This window comes from Cydia strobilella, chromosome 19 (assembly GCF_947568885.1).
Source record: "Cydia strobilella chromosome 19, ilCydStro3.1, whole genome shotgun sequence".
NCBI lineage: Eukaryota > Metazoa > Arthropoda > Insecta > Lepidoptera > Tortricidae > Cydia > Cydia strobilella.
Window position 1 is genome coordinate 6,118,223 of NC_086059.1, and position 22,421 is coordinate 6,140,643.

Here is a 22,421-nt window from a genome sequence, read left to right on the forward strand (position 1 = left end):
TGTATATGTATAGTGTGGGCACACAAATAGTGGCAAATTAAATAGTTATTTGTTATACAAGGGTGCAAAGTTGTATTTTACCCGCAAGTGTAGAATTGAAACACGAGCAAGCGAAAAGATTCTATAGGTGAACCACGAGCGAAGCGAGTGGTTCTAAAATAGAATCCTGAGCGTAGCGAGTGATTCAACACACGAGAAGTAAAATACATTTGCGCCCGTGTGTAACACAAAACTTTTCACCTCACTATAGCGAGGAAAGTGCAACATCCACAGGCGTTAGATCATCTTCATCACTGAAATCACTCATTTCTTTACGATATTATAACAGAAAACTCTGGAAGTTGTGTATTATTAAGCGAGTCGGTGAGAAAAGGTTTTAAGTATAAGAATTGTTGACAATGTTGACATTTCTGATGTATGAAATGTCAACGATGCGTTTTGAAATTGTATCGACTGAAATTGTGCGTTCAGAATTATATTTAACATCATTATAAAATCCAAACGTTTCTTATGGAATTTTAAGGTTTATGACTTAAAATCATTAAATAAATCTAAATTTGGTATTTTTTATTAGATTCTCAAACCATTTATTTAATGATAATTAATATCGAACGAACCATTATCATGAGCGTTTTACGTTTTGTTATCTGTCAAGCTACTTAACTACACGCTCCATCCAAGGTCAAATTACTTTCCCCACTAGAGGATAAAACGCGTTTTTCCCCGCTTGTATTGAAGGATAAACGACAACTTTCCGAGCTAGTGAGGGGAAAAAGATCTTTCTGTATATGCAACATTTTGTGCTTATGTATTACCCCTATACATATGGGACTTCATGTGCATTTCTACCTAACTTAGTGATGTACCACGTAAAACTTTATAGGGACTGATTCGGACCTGAAAAAATTTGTAAATTACTAAATTTACTATTATCCGCCATAAACCGGTAGTGTATCCGTTTACAACATCACACTGACAAGTGTCTGACAGCCTAATTCCAATAGCTGACAGTCCGATTGTCGCTTCTATTGCCTGGAATGGCTGAAGGCAGAAAGGGGCAGCGTCAATTAAATTTAAATGCCCCAAAACCCCGAGGCTCCACGTTATGCGTTATGCGTTGATTAGGTAGTAATTGGCTAATTGTCGGGGTGTGTCCGGTTCTCTGCCACTGGGTTAACAGGGAGCTCGTATAAACGAGGAGTCATTAATATCATTACCCATAATGAGCACTGTGCTCTCAAAGTTATTTGCCTGTATAAGGCTGCGGCAAAATTTCGAGCGATGCTGCTTTTGTTATAGTTGTGTTTTATAATACTTATATAGGCTTTATTAATATAACCTATTGACCTGGCATCACTGGATTATGTTATGACACCATTTTATTGGAGTTCAATCAATATATTTTATGTTCAAGCGAAGCGTCAAATAAAGCAGCCTGCAATATACAGGCTGCATTTTTTATTTATGACCATTGTATCCTAATTAAGTTGATTCTATTATATGAAATTAAACAGAGTTATTATAGTATTTACCTATTATTAATTAAACTGCGTAATGTGTAGACACGTGACGCTGAATGTGTTAATAACTTTACAAAAACTTACAGGCCAATTCGAACGTACACCGATATCAGAATGACATCTAACTGATGTGATTCAATTATCGTGCATTTTGCTCGTGCTTGTCCGTGCATGTAAAGGCGTGGACCTGTTCTATCAGCTTCGTGATTTTACCAATATCGTTTGGTATAGTATGAATCTTCTCAAATGATTTTTACGCCTAAGACCCTAATCTGTTAAACAAAAGCCATTGTTTCTGTTTAACAGATTGGCTTTTGTTTAACAGATTAGTTTAAAAAAAACACTGCGGTCGTGTTTTAATTTATCGCCTCTCGTTTCGAATTTCCTCTTTTCCGCACTTGTATCGTAAATAACTATTACATTAATTTACCGGCCTAGTGCGGTAACTAGCACTATACGTGCCTATGTCGAAAATTTAAAGGGCCATATGTACTGTAAAACGTTGTACAATACACGTGCGACAAGGTAATTCGCAACTCATCGATTTAAGAGGATACGGGAGCTGAGATTTAAATATTTTAAGTGAATATACCCGTCTCGCTAAAGTGCTCTAGCGCCTTAAAAAGCAAAAATATCAATAAAAGCAAAACAGTCCGACACAGATATTTATAATAATAATCTGTGCTAAAAAATAATTGCCCTAGCTTTAAAAACCACGGAGGAAACAGTCGAGTACGTTTGGAGAAATAACCACTTCTGTTGCCTCTTAAAACACTCCCTTCGGTCCTGTTTTATCGCCACGCGTGAATTTCCTACTTTTCGCACTTGTATCGTAATGTACTATTAATTAAAGTTGTATAAAGAGTTAGGAAGGAAGCGATGGCTCTATATCGTGGAAGCAGATATAAGAGTAAGCGAGAGGACGCCCAGGATCGCGCAAAGTGGTGAAAAGCAAGTAGGATTTAGCAAGGAATCACAAGCCGCACCATTTAGCTACATTGCAGATAGATTTATTTTTACCCGATCGATTTTGATCGATGAATTTTTTTAATGATCGTAAGTGGTCCGCACTCTAGAAACTATTTTCTTTATGCACTAAACTCTTTTCCTACAGCTCTTGTTTACTTTTATCTCTAGAATTAAATTTATTGGTATTATTATGTACCAACAAAACAGATTGCAATATTTGTAACCGTGGCGTGCATTTGTATCTTGACTGAATGGATTTGTCGCGTTTTGCGTGATAGCAAGATTAGTCGTACCTATTACGATGACTCGTCTAGTACGTAAGTGATCTGCAAGTCTACAACATTTATGAATTCTAGATTTTATTACACAAGTTTACAACAAATTTTCATTCCAACACACAAACATTTGAAGATTGCGTAAATAAACAATTTGACAGGCCTAATTACAGAAAATGACAGTGTTTACGACTAACTTTGTTTTAATTGGCTATTGATTGTTTAGTCTCGTTAACTTTAAGTACAGTGCGCTACGCAAATACGGGGTTTTTAGGGTTTCGTACCCAAAGGGTAAAAACGGGACCCTATTACTAAGAATCCGCTGTCCGTCTGTCCGTCTGTCTGTCTGTCTGTCACCAGGCTGTATCTCATGAACCTTGATAGCTAGACAGTTGAAATTTTCACAGATGATGTATTTCTGTTGCCGCTATGACAACAAATACTAAAAACAGAATAATCTAAATATTTAAATGGGGCTGTCATACAACAAACGCTATTCACAGCAATGTAATGCGCATAATAAATTCCAGTAATACATTATATTATTATTTTAGCTAAGTATGTAGTAATGTTATGAATAAGACACTGATGAAATTAGGATTTTACATTGCAATTTGACATTTTTTTTCTACCATTAGCCTACTTATTATTATACGACATCAATAAATTGAAATAATAACTATTAATAATAAACTGACAAATCAATTCAATTAATCATTTACCAATATAATTATTTTTGACGATATATTCTTAGATTTAGTTTTAAGATTTGCGGTCATTTATTTTATTTTAATTTAAATTGATTACTAATAAGTAAATGTAATTAGCCTAGAATAATATTACTATTGTGTGCCCTTACAGGGTGTCATGATCTGACTTTATATTATGTAACACCTATTATGTACATGACAATACAATAAATAAATGATAAATGATAAACTTGATTATTTTGCTGTTTTTTTCCGTAATGGTACGGAACCCTTCGTGCGCGAGTCCGACTCGCACTTGGCCGGTTTTTTACTAATTGTGTTAGCACCTAACTAACTAATCAAGCTATTGCAACTATAAGTACCTACACCTTTACTACTAAAATAAATAAAAAAAATAAGGTTGAAAAATGTTTTCGTACGTCTGTCCAACTGTTCTTTATAAGTCGCATTTACATAAACGATTCTCGCGAAACCTACAAAATATATCGTTTCAGCCCCGTAGACAACATGCCAAACGCTAACGCCCCGTAGCGAACGAAACGCAACTGTCACTGTCACTAATATGGAAGAGTGACAGAGACACAAAGTGATTCGATGGCGATGCGTAAGCGATTGTCACCTTGGCTAGACCCCCAGATGTATACGACGTCCGTTAAGTCGGTTTTTTTTCCACAGTAATTTATTTTCGTGGTTTTAATAAGTCCTGTTTTTATCTAGGTATATATTTATTGTATTTACTTCATTTTGACAAAAAGGAATAGGCCATAGATGATAATTACAAATCGTTTAATAGATAATGATGAAATTAATTTGGTTTTTAGCCGAAAAAAACCGTTGAATTTTTTTTTCTGTCTTAGATAATCAATTAGGCAAACCTTGTATCGAGTCCCATAGATGATTAAAAAAATATTTAAGACATAAAAAAATCAGAAACAAATAGTTTTCACGAAATTTAATTGATATTACTTAACCATTTTACCTTAAGCTTGCCATTCCGCCCTTAATACTAGTAGATAGCAAGTCGCCATACAAAAGACATCAACGCCGCGGCGCGCCGGCGTCCCAATACTAGAGAATAAATAAGCTTACTCCATACATAGATAAAAACCGATTTATAACAAGTTTTAAGCGAGCTTTGTGAAAACTTATTTTTAATAAAATTAATAAGTTTTAAGTTTCAAGCCAATTTAAAACTAATTTATAATAAGTTTTACCATACCTCCCATACAATTTATTATTAATAAATAACAAAATCCATGTTTGGGCTCAGCTTTGCAGTGAGCACTCTAAGGTTAAGTGGGACATACACTTTTTTAGCAAACTCGTTCGCGTCTTTTTTGTAGACATCGCAAATTTAAGGCAATACACATAAAGCTAATTTTTACGCGGCACCTTTACAGGCGGGGTACATTTTTTTAGTACTTGAGACCCAAATAAGAAAAACAGGATATATGTACATACCAGTCGTTAACTTTCAACTGTATTGTCCACAGAAGTGACCTTTTTCTAAAATGTGTTTGACCCAAGTACTTCATGTGTTTCTCCATGGTCGTGGAGTCGTGGTTATAATCGGTTCATCGATCAGTTCTCGTGCATTTGCAGATTGTAGTCGTTAGCTTTTGTTTTAAATAATTACCACTTACTGCCAATATCTTATTTTTATACCTCTATATACGACGTTAATAAACGGTTTAGTAGAATTAAATACTTAAACGACAAATAAACTTAATTTAATTTGCCAATTAATTTTCCAATATCCATTAATAAACGTTAAAAGCGACTAAGTGTTGTAATAAAGGTAATATTAGAATAATTAAATAGGTTGGTACTGAATTTATCAAGTTACCATATGAAATAACTGAATTTTCCTTAATAAGTTGTATTTATTTTACTGGTTTTGTTTTATGTAGGGTTATAAAATTTACTTCAAACTGTACAGCATTAAAACAATAAATATTGTAGTCATTTTAATAACATACAATTTACCAATCGATCAAAGTAATAAGGATATTTCTAGTCTAAATTCTAGTTATTTAAATTTACTCATACCACAGCGGATAGGACACAGCATGGGATACATTTTGTCAGGCGAAAATATATCCTAACAACATTACATTACGCGCAAACATTTAGGCTGTTTTGTACCACGCTGTGCTACCGACATTGTTGTTTAACGATGAATAACAATAACAAGGTTAGAGCAAATACACTACAAAATGTTACAAGTAGGTACATACCTACAAAAAAATTTTCCATGTGAATATCCAAAGACAGACAAAGGTCCCTCGTCGTGATCAGTCAATGCACTCCTTAAATTAGTAGCAAAAAACGTCTGGTAGCGAAACTGTTTTTAGGGTTCCGTACCCAAAGGGTAAAAACGGGACCCTATTACTAAGACTTCGCTGTCCGTCTGTCTGTATGTCACCAGGCTGTATGTCATGAACCGTGATAGGTAGACAGTTGAAATTTTTACAGGTGATGTATTTCTGTTGCCGCTATAACAACAAATACTAAAAAGTACGGAACCCTCGGTGGGCGAGTCCGACTCGCACTTGGCCGGTTTTTTTTTCATTTCTCATGCTCTGAAAGAGGGTCATTGTTGTTCTAAAAGGTGTGCAGAAAATGATACGTGTCTGCACTAGAGCATTTTACGTTCGAAGTAGGATTTTTTTAATTTTTTTTCGATAAGCAATTGATTGAAATTTGAGTTTAAATGGATTTGTTATACAATTTCCAATCTGATATTTGACGCTCCATTCCATAAATAACGATACTTTTGCCTGAATTGTTAATTGAAAGTACCCTAAAGAAATACTATTAAAAATGATACATAGTCATGTTTATAAAAAACACACGCATTTCACTTTCCTCGTATTCGAAATGAAAAGTAGAGTGTTTAACTCGGGTGAAAGGCATCATTTCTGCCTCGGAAAATACCTCGGCAGGAATGAGTGCCTTTCATCCCTTAGTAGTTAACAATCTACTATTTTGAAATTTTTGAACACGTCTGGCCTAGTCGGTAGTGACCCTGCCTATGACGCCGATGGTCCTTAGTTAAAATTATAATTAATTATATATATATTATGTATCTCGTTGTCGATTAGGACCATTATGATTGATATTGAACCTAATAATTAACTTCGCAGACTGTAATAATACAGGGTGATTCTGGGGTGATATTAGGAACAATACTTTATGTCGAATTACTAGCGACCCGCCCCGCTTCGCACGGGCTTACAAATTATAGGTACACCTAAACCTTCCACCCAAATCTATATACGGAAAACCCACCTAATGCCGTCACCATATTAATTACTAACATCAAAAGACAATAGAAGTGACGATCCTATAAAAAATACCTGTCACTGTCAATGTCAATGACTAATATTTGAGTTGCCAATAAATTGAGGTATTACTTTGCTTACAACAAAAGTTATTATAATTATTATAATAAAAACCCGACTGCTTCCATACATTTTTGAAATGGTTTTTTCACTAGCTTTTGTTCGATATCCCCCCCCCCCCTTTCTATTAGCGGGCGCCGTTTTCAAAATTTCTACTTATATACTACCTATGTCACTACCACAATTCTAACGAGTTCAACGACACCTCATATGTCAAAAACCGTCCAGCCGTTTGGGCTGTAGAGCGTGCCAAACAAATGGACATACATAGATAGATACATACATACGCTCGAAAAACATTACCCTCCTTCTGACACAGTAGGGTAAAAAATATTTGCTCATGAAAGCTCTTGACTTTACAAAAACACTGAAATAAAATTATTATGATTACTACTGAGAATGTAACTAAACAGAGGTCAATTCAACTCGTTTAAGTAGCAGCTTGTTATATGGTAATCACATGGCCACGCTTGTAGAACAAGTAACTGTCAAAAAACAATTTTGTGACACACTTTTATTGCTGACTGTACTTCTTCTCATTTGCATGTCTATCGAGTACTTCTTAAGACCTTTCTAATGAGCCTTAACTTGATGTGTTTGTGTTTTTCCATCGAGGAGTTCCTTTGGCTATCTACCGGCTGCATCATCAGAACAACTCCACGTTAGCATATTATTGCATTGTCACCGGAATTACTATAATACTCCGAATTTCAACTGAATCAGATACCGGGAAGTGGTTCAAATTTTAGGTTCAAGATTTGAAGCACTATATATACATACAAAGGTAAATACGCAGTGAAGCTAAATAAAAGTGTGTAATAATAAAAATAAAGCATCTATTTGTAAACCCACTATTGACAAATAAATGATCAATCAATCAAGCATTGTCAAATTTTCGAATGAGCCGAGTCATATAAAGTTGCAATAGACATCCTGCCTATCATTTTTTTAGGGTTTCGTACCCAAAGGGTAAAAACAATACACTCCTTTTTTTGGGCAGTCGTGTAAAAACGGGACCCTATTACTAAGACTTCGTTGTCTATCTGTCCGTCTGTCACCAGATGATGCCGCTATAACAACAAATACTAAAAACAGAACAAAATAAATATTTAAGGCTCCCATACAACAAACGTGATTTATTTGCCGTTTTTGCGTAATGGTACGGAACCCTTCGTGCACGAGTCCGACTCGCACTTGGCCGGTTTTTTAAAATGGTGCCCATGTTGTACAAAAACAATGAAAATGTATTAGTTATTTCTGAATCTGAATGGAGTTAGCCGCTCCGGACGTCAGATATTTAATTCCGAGAATCGCATGCATAACTCCCTCATATTTAGTCGCACCAAGCTAACTAACTGGATAGCATTTGCAACGACAGTGTGGCGATATCATAATTAATGTTAAGGCCCACTGGCACCATCCCACTAACCCAGGATTAAGCGGTTAAACCGTTAACCCAGTGTCAAATTGTACTGGGTACCATGGCAACTGCAGGTATAACCGGTTAACCCCGGGTTAGTGGAATGGTGCAAGTGGTGCTAAATGTCTATGTATATAATGATACTTCCTCACTTTGTTCTATTAGACAGACTCTATCAGAGTCCATTATCATTACCTTATAGTTTTTGAAATTGAAATATGCATATAATAAAAAAACATATAACAAATAAATCATTTGAGTTTGAGCTTGAATATGTTTTCTTTATATGGCAAGGACATTTGGGTTCTAAAACAAGTTCCGGCTTAAAAACCCTTCGCAAGAGCCCATTTACACGGCGTCAAGTTTTGTAGGATCTACTTACTATCGGATCCTGTAAAACCGGATAGTGTAATTCATAATGTATTCACATGGCCGCCCGGATTTATAATCTGGATCTGGTTTTTTGCAGGATTCTTGATCCGAGCTTGTGTAAATGCAAGTATTGAAATACTGTTGCCACTAAATCGGATCCGGCATTTTACCGAACGATCGGACCGATTTGTAGTCGCATAATCGGATGACACATTTTGCAGGATCCGTTTTATTACCGGATCTTGCAACCGTACGCTTGTGTGAACGCGTACATTGAAATACTGATACCACTAAATCGGAACCTACAATAAACAGTTCCTGCAAAGAATCGGATGACTCCTTGTGGACGAGTCGAATTAGGAATTAGATAAAGTTATTTGTCAACCTTTGTCGTGTATAAAAAAGCTGCGTTATAGTTAAAAGTAGATTATAGAGAATCAAAAGAACCTATGGTGAATTTAGAATAAAGCCTAGATATGTCTGCGGCAGAGTATTGTCCTATTGGAGTACATGGACCTCTTGTTACATCTAACAAACACAACAAGATAAAGATAAAACAAGCAACAACAACAACAACAAGTGAAGATGTAACAAGAGGTCCTTGTACTCCAATAGGACAATACTCTGCCGCAGGCATATCTAGGCTTTATTCTAAATTCACCATAGGTTTTTTTGATTCTCTACAATCTACTTTTTAACTACAACACAGTTTTTTTTATACACGACACCTTGTATTACTTAATTCTAATGTTGTTTTGTACGTAAATATTAGTGGAAATAAATTTTTTTATTTTATTAAAGTCATTGATCAATGTAATAAATGGACACACAGTCTTGACATAAGCCTGACCTTCTGAGTCTAATCGGAACAATGTTCGATACCTTTACCTAATCGACAAATTTTGCACCAATAAAAAATATAGAAGAACAAATCGTGACCCTCAAATTTGGTTTATCATGTTACTGATCAAACATAGGGATTTTCAAAGAATACCTAATTAAAGATGAACTACACACGTTAAAGTTGCGGATAATCTCCGAAAAAATCTTAAAATTTTCAGATTTTCAGGACATGCAGAAATGAAAATTTTCGTTGCCGATACAAAAATGTAAGGTTTCTATAGATATTTTTTAAATCGTGCTATACATTACAATACATAATAATTAAAATTATTAATAAATATTAAAAATTAAACAACGTAAATTTACGATATATAGGTAGATAAAAGAAAACCTATTATTTAAATGGAGTAGGTAAGTACCTACCAAAATCGAAGTAAAGTTACAAGTAGGCGTATCTAGGATCTTAAATATATACATTACACATAGCTCAAACTATTTTATCACAGTTTAAATTCACTGTAAAAAATTGAGCAATTCAAAATTATTTACCGGAAAGAAAACCATAAATGTGCAAAGCTAAAGGCGCTGCAATGATTTTGAGAAAAAAATATCTCATGGATTGGAAACAATAGTACCTACACCATTTTGTTCATTTTCGCAGAGATCCGTTGCTGGCATAAAAGTTGGAGAGCATACAGAAAATCACAGCTTAAAATAAATCAACATCATTTGTCATTAATTATCATTATCGACTAATTCACCCAGAACTCCAAGAACAATTGCATACTAAATCATCATTATCATCAGACTATGATTCGTTGCTAAGGTTTCATGAACTTTCAGAAGTCTGTACAAATCCTCCATGTCCTTGGTACTTGCCATCTGACAATTTTAACTTAAAAATAAATCGAAAGAAAACCTTAGCACAGCCTGTCGTTATATACACTATTTTTATCTCAATACATGTTAAAAAAATTCATTTACAAAAATAGGCGAAAGAGATCACTACTTTTTATAAATAGTGTTCCACGACATATGACGTCCCATAAAAATATATCGATATTACGAATTTGTAAGCCAAGTTCGACGAACCAGCCGTGTGACACTGCAGTGCTGCACGAACCTTTTCGAGACACTTTTTCGACCCCCGTAACTTTTATACCAGTACAGCCAAGCCTTTTGATTGATACTCGTATGACGAAGTTGTGATCTGATAATGTACACGTTGTACATGTTACGAGATAATGTATTATCTCCCAAAATACACTAATCGAAAGAAGAGCCCGGGTATATTAAGTACTTAAAAAACTATATGTAAGTATAGCACAATTTTATTGCTAACAAAGAATGCTCTCCTGCGCTCAAAAATAACCATCAAATCCTCCACACGAGCACTAAGTCCACCCCGTCCACATCCCCAAGTCCTCCGGAACAAGCCATCTCACAATTAAAACTAAAGCATTGCACTTGCCCGCTAATTGTTTCCAATTACAAGCCTCGTAGCGGGGTGCGTCATATATAAGGGGGCGAACTGTGTCCAAGCAGCATTCCGACTTGGGAGCTAGTCGCAACAACGTCGCACTTAGGCGAAAATTCCTAGGCGAGTACTGGCAACAGCAGCGCCTAAGCTAGTTCGTTTGAGATCTCCACCTAGTACCTAAATACAGTAATCATGCAGTCTATGGTGAGTGTTTTTGGTTTTATTCTAGAGCTAAAAAGCTAACAAGTTTTAGTAGTTTCAAAAGTAACGAAGTTTGGTTTTTGTTCAAAATTTTTCATATTCTAATATATATCTATTTAGCTTATTTCTCAATTGTCATTTATTCTCTACATATATTATAGTTTAATAATTTTAGTATAATTTTCTTCATGTAACTTTTTTACTTACTCATATAAGCTAATTTGTAATGCGTGTAAGATATAAACTTAATTAACACCTATTTCAAATACATATATAGATACCTATTCACTGAAACTCTCGAAAACCAATTATGTATTTTGAAATCGCATGACCAATAACCGCAATATTTCGGGATTATGATCGCTAACACCAAACTGATCGTATAATAACTTCCCTAACACTTTCTCACTGAATAGTAAGATCGATGTATTGGCAGATTACATCAACATATTACATCCTATTGAAAAAAACTCTTCCTTTTCCGTAGAACAATGCTTCATCCAATAAAAAAATCTTATGACTTCATTCTTAGAGAATTAGAAACAAGGTAAAGTTCTGCATGCATATAAATTTTAATATCCCATCACGTTTAAACAATATGTTTATATGCATTTGCATACACAAAATTCAACGATTTACATATTAACCTATTTAATCGACTATTTCATAACCAACTTGCAATTTTTACTCTCTAATCTCTAAGTCCCAAGTATTCGTGATAGGAACAAATTAATATTCGAGTGCTGCAACAAAAAAAAATACTAAGTAAACTACCCATTCAACATGTTTTATTTAAATGAGCAACCAATCTTATCATTGACGCGGAGTAAGTTCATAAACAAACTAGACAAATAGTATTAAAATGTAATGCAGTTTTATGTAAATGCACTGGTGCAGTGGGCGGCAAGATTCATGTATTCATGTGCTAGCCGCCTAATTCGGCCCACAATTCGTTAATGTCGTATAAATCATCGTAGCAAATTCCTAATCAGTGTGTCAAGGTCGTAATTTAAAAATGCAACTAATCGTAGACATATGACAGGTGCATCCGGTATTTAATAATGCCTAAAGGACGTCTAATAAAAAACTATTTCACTTTGTAAAGAAGTAGGGAAGGTCTAATAATTAATCTTGTTAGTTTGCCCGAATGTAGTCACTTTGCTAAAATACTGAAAATCTCCATTACTTATACATTGAATAGCTAAAGCAACACGCAAGGAAAGTCAAAATAAATTAAAAACTAATTAGGAAATGAGGAGAAAGGTTCTACCGCGTTGGGCGCGCGCATCTTCGCATCCGAAAGATCGTGGGCGGGAAACTGAGTAAGCCTCAAACAGTGTTAATTGCTTGTAATTGAATACAGCTGATTCATCCTTAATAGCTATTAGATTTGAAGATTTGCATGTATTTAATGAAATGAAATATATCGAATGTTATCCATACATATCTAAAAGCTCTCTCGCACGTTTGTTAAAAATAGGTACTTTTAGGCGTCACCACAGATCCGACATTAGCCAGATGTAAAGAATAGTCGTGAACAAGGGTTTAGCGAGTAGGCTATTTATTTACCTTAACATAACAGGATGTTAGTAAAATATTGAAAGCCAGTTACACATAGGCAGTAAAAACGTTCGCTGTGCAACCTGGGACACACGGCGGCCAATCAAGCGCGTAATTTGAAATATTTCAATAATCAGGCTTTTCTCGTGACCTTCGCGAAACCATAACACTTCCTCACGCCCTCGACTTCCTCCGTTTTGCAACCCAATTGCAATACTGGTTGTGCACCAGTTCGTCGAATGATAATTCCGATCTATTGCAAAAGGCTTTTGCAACAGAATGCAAAAGCGGCCGATATGAGGCCCACGCCCATAAAATCACGGAGCAACCTGCTTTGTCAGATCCTGGTTCCCTCGTAAATACGTAATCTAGCAAGGTCCCATTTCGCATTCTAAAACGCGCCGGTTTGCAAAACGCTGTTTATCGATACTAATTTGAAATGACCCATTCTAATACATATTTTCTATAACTCCTTAAAGCAATCTGAAATCTGAAATTACCCATACTTGGTCTAGTTTTCCACTGGACCACACATTGCTTCTGCACGAAATTTGTAACAATAACTTGCCATTACATTAAAGGTTAACTTCGAAACACAATTCCCTATTTAAGAATTACCTACGAGAGCAGGGCGGTGGCTATTTATCATTGCACAACCACCGATTGTTAGCAAATGGCAACGTCAGTCATTCAAAATGCAACCAACATAAACATGACCACACACGTCACCGTTAATCCTACTTAAGGTACACATTATCCGTGTGCAGTTTTGTCGTAATGTTTAGAAAAAATACAAAACCTGAAATGGCCCGATATTTGGACCACAGCCGCTGAGCTTAGCTATAATTATAAGCTGTTGAGAACAAATGTGTTAACTCATGCGGTACCTATAGAGATAAAAAGTGGGTAACTTACATCATGTCAGTCAACTTAATTGCTAATTATTTTCATTGTTTATTGGAAGCCTTGATAAGATCGAGTGTTGCGATTTTCTAATAAGCTTACTTATGACAGACTCTGTTATTGTGTCGAACCGATATCTCGAAGCGATAGCTGATCTAGGTTGTTTATATTCAATAAAAGTATACGAAGCAGAAAATAACCTTTAATAATACATTTGGAAATCTTATTAAGATTGGAATGCCAAATATATAGAATATGCTGCAATTAAGTAGGTATTCATTCACGACGTTTAAACAATACACGGAACACGGAAGATATATAAGAAATGTTCAATTGTTTCCCATAAAGTGATTGAAGGATGTACACAAACAATGGGATTCCGTGAATCCTACAACCTACGTTAATAAAACAACAAAAATAAGGCTTGTGGCCCATTTAAAGAGGTTACAACTTACGGTTTTCAAGTTGCAAGCAACCGACAACTTCGGCTAAAGAGTTCTATTTAGCCGTTGGTCGGTGCGTGACCAACGCAAGCATCTAGTTTTATAAAATGTTAAACTTAACGCTTAAGCTGTTAACAGTGAAATGCGGCTCAAGGGAAAGCATCCCTTATCATTCGGTAAGAGTAGATATGTATTTGAACCCCTTCAACAATATTTTATCCTCTTTCCAAGGTAGGAAAACTTGGTACTTTGGATACGTAATACTAGTTGACATAGTTCAATAATAATGGGTTTCAATATAATTGCCAGCACTCTCACTATCGTTCCTTGGACCTATAAATAGTCCGCTAAATTACTCGAAAGTAGTTCTGGAACTAGTTTACTTATTTAAAGCTTTCCTAGTGCAGTTATTTTATCTGTCATCTGCGGTGCGTGCCGCCGGGCCACGCCCTCGCCCGTGCAACGCCTAGGCGAAAGCTTTGCAAAACCCTTTTAAGTATCTATATTTTGTAATTACAACTACCGTAAGTACTTTGCCTATAGTCTGTTAAAGTTGTCGAGGCGCGCAACATACTTCAGTTTGTCATCACTGTTCAAGAAATACATTGGTTAAAACATCATATAATAACTAGAAGACTCATCCTGTTTTTAAGAAATGGCGACAGAGCCAAAAACGGAGCTTCAAAATAAAGTATTGTTTCTCCCCAAGTCACAAGATAAATATAGACGATGGGAGCATATACTAACCATTTAGTTAGTATATGCTTGCGCAGTGGTCGCATTAAAGAGAAGAAGAGGCGAGGTAATTATGGAAATATTAAGAATACGCGTTTCATCCAAAAGCAGTTGACATTGATAAAAAATCCGCAACCGCTGTAGTTCCAAGCACTTTGTCGTAATCTCTTTACGCTTATAGTTTAATTACCCCATTCATATGATCTCCATTTCACACGCATTGTAACACTAACATACTGTAAAATAGTTTATTTCGCAACGACCAGGTATGATCGCATGTAATATTAAATGGTCCGTGTTGTCCAAATGATATTTTGTAAACGGTTGAGCAACTTGGCGTGCTGTGTGACACTTCATTAGAACATTTTCCCTGACGCATACCTTGATAGGGATCGCTTGTCACCTGTCCACACTGATGGATACATAATTAAGAATAACACGCTCTCCGATAAAGCCTAATCCGATGTCACAAACTCGAGACAATCTGGTTTCACTTTTAATTAAACGCTGACGAGGAATCTGGATTACTCAATCGAGAACTCCCATCGGTAGTTAACGGCTGTTTTATAATGCTATTTTGTGTCATTGCATTAATGAATAATTTACTATTCATTATCATTAAATTCAGCATAATTGTGTGACGTGCATAAAACACAAATGTCAGCATTTCATAAAGAGATTTTGTTATCCTCAGATCTACCTACTGTATGGGGTTACATCAAAAAACTCAGTTTGTAATATAATTTATATCGCGATTATATCCTGCGAAATACGTACAACATTTATTTCTGTCATGTTATTTGCCAAAATTACTATAATCGACAAAGAAACTTAAACGATGAACCAAACGCAATTCCGAACCTTGTTTCGTCTGAATTATGGTCATATATTTTTAAAATTTTTTGAGTACGTCTTACACAGACAAGCAGTTTCATCTAAATCAAACGCTGACTCCTAAACATTACAATAAGAATTTACAATGTCCTATGAAAGGGTTTCACTCAATAACATTTCCATTTTCAGATTGTCCTCGCTGCCACCCTCTGCCTGGCCAAGGCCTCTTGGCTGCCAGCACCCGTGCAAGATACCCCCGAGGTGGCGCACGCCAAAGCCGCACATCTGGCCGCGCACGCGCAGGCCTCCAGCGCGCACGGCGCGTGGGCGCCGCTCGGACACGCCGGCATCGGCCTGGGATACGGCGGACATTATGGCGCCGGCGGACATTATGGCGCCCCTGCTGCTGGTGAGTTGGCTCATTTTACTGATCATGGTAAAACATAACGGAGTTCATGAAATCCACGATTTGTCTTAAAATCGAAATACGAAAACCTTAAAATTACAAAATAAAATAATTTCTCAATATTTTGAAAACATATACATACGTTAGTTCTAATCAATACAATATATCGTAATTTTATTTCTGCTAAAATATTAGTTGAAACTTAATTAGTCGAAGCCATTAAATTTCCCAACATTTATTAATCATGGAAACAATAAAATTACCTACCCTAATCACTTCCTTTTGTAAAATCTGCAACTTACTATTCTAGTGCAAGTTATTTTATTAAATTACGTCACTAATTATCATCCAAATCTATTCATCATCTGAGCATACGACACGCACTAGTGACTCGGTTTCGTGAACAATAATGTCTTTATTTACTAAACCACTAAATAAATTTTGAATTTAACGCCTTTCTAGACATAGATTACGTTAAAGTATTTCATAGTTAAGTTCAAGTGGGCGTTAAGAGTTACTCGTATCGTAACGCATAAGTTTAAATGAATGTTAAGGTTTACTTTTTTTACTTACTTTACTTTTTGCTGTTTCTCAGACTTTTCTTACTAAATCCTTGGGTAATTTATTTATATTAAATTTTTCTTATAAATAGTAATGCACTGACAATAGCACAAAGATACCCACCTTAATCAACGATTTTGGTAACAATAATGTTGTCATTATACCTCAACCTCGAGATATTTGGTCTTAATCAATTGTTCATGTTTCAGGTCTCTTGAAATACGGCCCCGCCCCCCTGGCGCACGACGGCCGCGTGGTCGACACACCTGAGGTCGCGCACCTGAAGGCCGCGCACGCCGCCGCGCACGCCACTGCTGCGCACGGTTCGTACGCGCAGTACGCGCACGGCCCCATCGCGCCGCTCGCCTACCACGGCGGCGCCGCGCTCGGTTCCATCGCCCACGGCGGCTACGCGCCCGCCCATGGCGGCTACGGCAAGTGGACCGGCCCCCCTGCCCACATCCAGCTCACCCACGACGGACAGTACGTGGTAGACACCCCCGAGGTCCAGCACGCTCGCGCCGCTCACCTTGCCCAGTACGCTCACGCCGCCCACGCGGCCGCCGCCGCGCCTGAAGAAGCCTGGGGCCATAGCGCTCACGGCTGGCACTAAATCCTACCTCTGACCCTAGCCTCAACACTGCCTGACTCTTTATTTTGATATAAAATAGAGAAAATGTAAAAAAAATGTTTTACTGTGTATAAAGAATGCGAACTGTGTATGCAAACTGCAACTCTTGTAGAGCGAACTTACGAAAAGTAAGAATAAAAAAAAACTAATAATGTTATAACTTTGTATTTATTTTTCTGTTTACCTTCCTTCGTTCTTTAAACTCGAAAACCGTTATTTAAAACAAAAACGAATTCCATTGGTAGTTTCTTTAGGTATACCTAAGACCTACACGATCACCTAAGCGTGTCTGTGCCTGGCAGCTCGGTATAATTAGCGGAGACAGGTACATTTGACACACAAATTGCCTATTAAAACTACACGGCAATGATTAGGTAGGTAGTTTTTAGTGAATATAGGTTCGAATGTATACCAATTTAGTAGCACGCATCAGTGACTTGACTAATAGTTATGTCAACACAGAAAAATGCTGTGATCGTTATAGAAATAGCCTAGGTCGTTCATTTTGTAACATTAACTATGCCTGGAATATGTAGCAACATATTATGGCGAAGGGTTACGAAAATATACTAGAATAATTTCGGCTTTTATCTGTCAAAATATTAAATAAGAATATGACTATCTATTTATTGACTGAATCAATTTAGAGAATTCCTGTACAAAAGAAATCAGAGCAATACATATCTGTCCTACTTAATCCTCAAAATTAATTTAGTAACTAAATAAATTCAGATTATTAATATATCGATACGATATTATCGTGTGTGATGGCGTATGCGCGTGAAAATGAAATGAAAATTAATATACCGGCAAATCGGAAAACGGAAACTTTAGTGCGTCTGAAATAATGTACTTATACATTTTTTAATGTATAGAATTTTGCTGTCGCAGCCCTCAATCGATGTCATTTTTTGTTCGGCAATACCCTACATAACCTTCAAGTAGAATGTCCACTTAAGTTCTGATAAATCGATAGCCTAACCATCTCATCGTCAACAAAATGCCATGCGTCAACGGAATGGAGGTTTTAGATAATAGAAGCGTAATAAATTAAAATATAAATAAAATAAATAAATATTAGGGGACATCTTACACAGATCAACCTAGTCCCAAACTAAGCAAATCTTGTACTATGGGTGCTAGGCGACGATATACATACGTATATAGATAAATACATACTTATATATAGAAAACACCCATGACTCAGGAACAAATATTTGTCTTCATCACACAAATATATGCCCTTACCGGGATTCGAACCCAGTACAGTACCATCGGCTTCACAGGCAGGGTCACTACCCACTAGGCCAGACCGGTCGTCAAATCTGATTTTTGCATTCGCGTGAATCAATCAATTTATTTTCACCAGCTCGTAGTAAACTCTTTATTCTTCAAAAACTGATGAGAAAGTTGCATTTTATCCACAAGAGTGGCAAATAAATTAGATGCAAATTTTACGTTGTTGCATCGTGTTGAATGGTGGAATTGACTTTTAATTGATAATTTAATTTTAATGACGAATATTTAATAGCGTTCATTTGGATTTGATTTGTAGTATTTTACGGCCAGTATTTTCCTGGTGTTAGTGTGGTGAAAATTTTTGTGTTTCACTCGGTAGCCAAGTTCGTTTAACCCTCGTGTATTGAATAAAACCCACACAACGCTCATGTTATAGCCCTGATTTCTACCACACATATATTATATAGTTAAGAGCCATCTTAACAGGAGCGGTATTCTGGTATGAGATGACTTTACCGTTGTCCCCATACAATAACATATACCGTCAAATTAAAATATAAGTTTGTATACAAACTTACAGCTTTCGGACTTTTTCCTTTACATAAGGTATATTGTTTTTTGCCGGATTATGTTTTAGGTGAACGAAAATTATAAATAGGTTTTTGAAATATTGGTTTATGCATGAAATTTGCGGATGTTTGTGGTAAACGACAGACTGAGGCGAGTTAGAGGTTTGATTTAGGTATAAATTTAGATATGAGGTATTATAGACTACTCGTACAGTAAAAACTCGTAAAAAGTTGTGGAGTCTTTACGAGTCCGGGTGGTGAGAATGCTATTAACACGTACTTACCTACTTCTTTAATAATTCGTAGATAGCCCATAAAAGACTCGTTTCTAAAAACCACAAATCATTTGTGTTGAAATTTAGTGAAGGTAATTATTTAAATCCTATAATATATAGTTTACATTATCTTATAGTCGTGGCAACCGGTGCACAAAATAATAAAAAAATAGATTCAACCAATAATTCAGCGGTGCCTTAGAAAGCTCCTGAAGCTAATTTGCTGACAAAAACGCAGATAAAACTAACAGGCGCTCGGACATATAATCTCATACCTTGCATATAGTCTTTAGGTTGTATACATATAACGATATAACTATGCTTTCAAACTCTTAATATAATGTTTTTGGCAGCAAATGAAATAAATAAAAAATATAATTCTATACACCCTTTTCAAAAAAGAAAAACAGAAAAGTCAATTTAGCTACATACGGAGTTATATCTACCTTTGTACATACTAACTTAAGCGCCTATATATTTAAAAAAATAAATACCTAAGTATGGAGATTTGTAGTACGATTTAGCCTAGAGAAGATGTAAGATTTAAGAGCAAAAGCGTTTCTACATTGTCGGATCCGATATCGGATGTCAGATGACCTTTTGAGAAAAACAGCTGCTTGAAAATGCCCTATTGGCATGAACAAACAATAATTAAATGTATAAAAATAAAATAAAAAAACACTTTTATATACCATAAAATTATAGTCCGACAAGAAAATGTAGAAAATTATTGAGGGCGCCACTTCCTACGTAACTGTCCCATTTTTGACGTAAAATGCTTAAACATGGCAACAATTTAGTATGGAATTTTTTTAGTTCCATTTTTTTTTATTACTACTATTTTATGTTGCACTATACATGTAGGTGTCTAATACAAGCATGTCTTTTTTATAAATAAACTAGCGACCCGCCCCGGCTTCGCACGGGTAGTTCAACTAATTTACACAAAACCTTTACAAATTATACATATAAACCTTCCTCTTGAATCACTCTAGCTATTTAAAAAATAACCGGCCAAGTGCGAGTCGGACTCGCGCACGAAGGGTTCCATACCATTACAAAAAAACAGCAAAAAAATCACGTTTGTTGTATGGGAGCCCCATTTAAATATTTATATTATTCTGTTTTTAGTATTTGTTGTTATAGCGGCAACAGAAATACATCTGTGAAAATTTCAACTGTCTAGCTATCACGGTTCATGAGATACAGCCTGGTGACAGACAGACAGACAGACGGACAGACGGACAGCGGAGTCTTAGTAATAGGGTCCCGTTTTTACCCTTTGGGTATGGAACCCTAAAAACCGCATCAAAATCCGTTGCGTAGTTTTAAAGATCTAAGCATACATAAGGACAGTAATACAGAAAGCGGATAGCGACTTTGTTTTATAATATGTAGTGATAGTAATTTGATGTTTATGGCGATCCTTCCACACTGTCTTTGTAAAGTCTAAGATGCAGAGATTGCAGAGTTCGCTTGCTTCTATTCTAAGTATAATTCGCGTAAGTACTTAATGTTACGGACTGTTACGTGTGGTACGTTTAACGACTGCACGAAGCAATTGTGCAGGCACTATATTTTTTATACTGTTCCAAGCCGTCTTAGGGCCACTTGCTCACTAACCCGAGATTAAACGGTTAAACCGTTAATTCAGTGTCAAATTGTACTGGTAACTATGGTAACTCCAGGTTTTAACGGTTAACCCCGGGTTAGTGGAATGGTGCAAGTGGCCAAGAGTCGAAATCTAAACTCTGGTATTAAATTAAACCTGAGCCTCTTTCTTGGTCTTGGTAGAGCGAAAAGCCTGTCGCTTCGGTAAATGATATTCTTTATCGCACCAACATTAACATGTAAAACTACAAATACATTTTAAAGGGAAATACAACTAAAGCGATCTCTTCCAGATAATCTTAGGGTAGCGGGAAATGTAGAACGGTACGGAACGGTATATAATATATGCCTACGAAAAATGTATCTGAGGAAATAGGACCAATCCCACGTCTAGAAACAGTAAAATGCTGAAAAATTGCATTAAGGTGTACGAATGTCGTGTCGGTTAGTTCCGAAAATGGACTTATGAAGAATTATGGGGGTATGGTGACATTTGTCAATGATTCTGAATCGGAATTGATTCAGAATTATCCAAACACACCTGATAGTCATACTTGTTATGGCCATTTTTTGCCCGGATGCTGCACTTCATGATAAAAGCAAGCCGCTTTGCACAGTGCTAGTAGGGACCAAACTGAGTGATTTGACCCGCAGCAGCGCAAGTTTCACCCCTTAGGAACAGAGATGGCGCCACATCTTTAAAAAATATTTCAAAAAATTCTACAAGCTAAACCAATGAACCGATTTAAATGTTGAATATCTCAAATGAAAGCTCATTATATACATTACTTTTAAAAAAATACTCAAAAAATATATACTGATTACTTTCGACAAAAAACGGCATCTTAAGTTTTTTTTTTTACTCGATTGATAGTTTTTACTTGGTTTCTCAAAAAAAATGTATGAAACATGAATAGCTTAATGCATGTATATATTACTGAATAAAAAACAAGTATTATAAAAAAACCCGACACCGATAGCTCTCATACTTCACGAAATATAAAAGTTTGAATGTGAGTGTAAATTTCTTTAAAATATATTTCAAAAAATTCTACAAGCTTAACTATTTGACCGATTTCAATGTTTAATATCTCAAATAAAAGCTCATTATATACATTAGGTACTTATAAAAAAATACTCATAAAACATATACTGAACCCTTTTGGCAAAAAACGGCATCTTAAGTTTTTTTTCTTACTCGATTGATAGTTTTTACTTGATTTCTTAAAAAAAATATTATGGAACATGTATAGTTTAATAAATATATATATAGTACTGAGTATATAAAAGTATTACAAAAAAACCCGACACCGGTACCTTTCATTCTTCACGAAATATTTAAGTTCAATTATGCACGTTCTTACAAATAAATCCTTTAAAAGAAATCTTCAACCGCAGTAAGTGCACTGATTTTAATATGAAATGTGTTATATGAAAAGAAATCACCCAATTTATTTTAA

At 35.8% G+C, this 22,421-nt stretch overlaps 1 protein-coding gene across 1 annotated transcript; it reads left to right on the forward strand.

Annotated features, from left to right (window-relative positions):
• Positions 1–11,038: 11,038 nt before the first annotated feature.
• LOC134750283 (pupal cuticle protein-like) lies at positions 11,039–17,427 on the forward strand. The gene is made up of 3 exons (XM_063685443.1): positions 11,039–11,197; positions 15,859–16,078; positions 16,846–17,427. The coding sequence occupies exons 1-3, from the start codon at positions 11,186–11,188 to the stop codon at positions 17,247–17,249; spliced, it is 636 nt and encodes a 211-aa protein (XP_063541513.1). The 5' UTR covers positions 11,039–11,185; the 3' UTR covers positions 17,250–17,427.
• Positions 17,428–22,421: the final 4,994 nt, after the last annotated feature.

Excerpts from the sequence above, each read along its gene's own strand:
- LOC134750283 (XM_063685443.1), top strand. Across the intron at positions 16,079-16,845 it reads TTATGGCGCCCCTGCTGCTG|GTCTCTTGAAATACGGCCCC; the intron begins GTGAGTTGGCTC and ends TTCATGTTTCAG.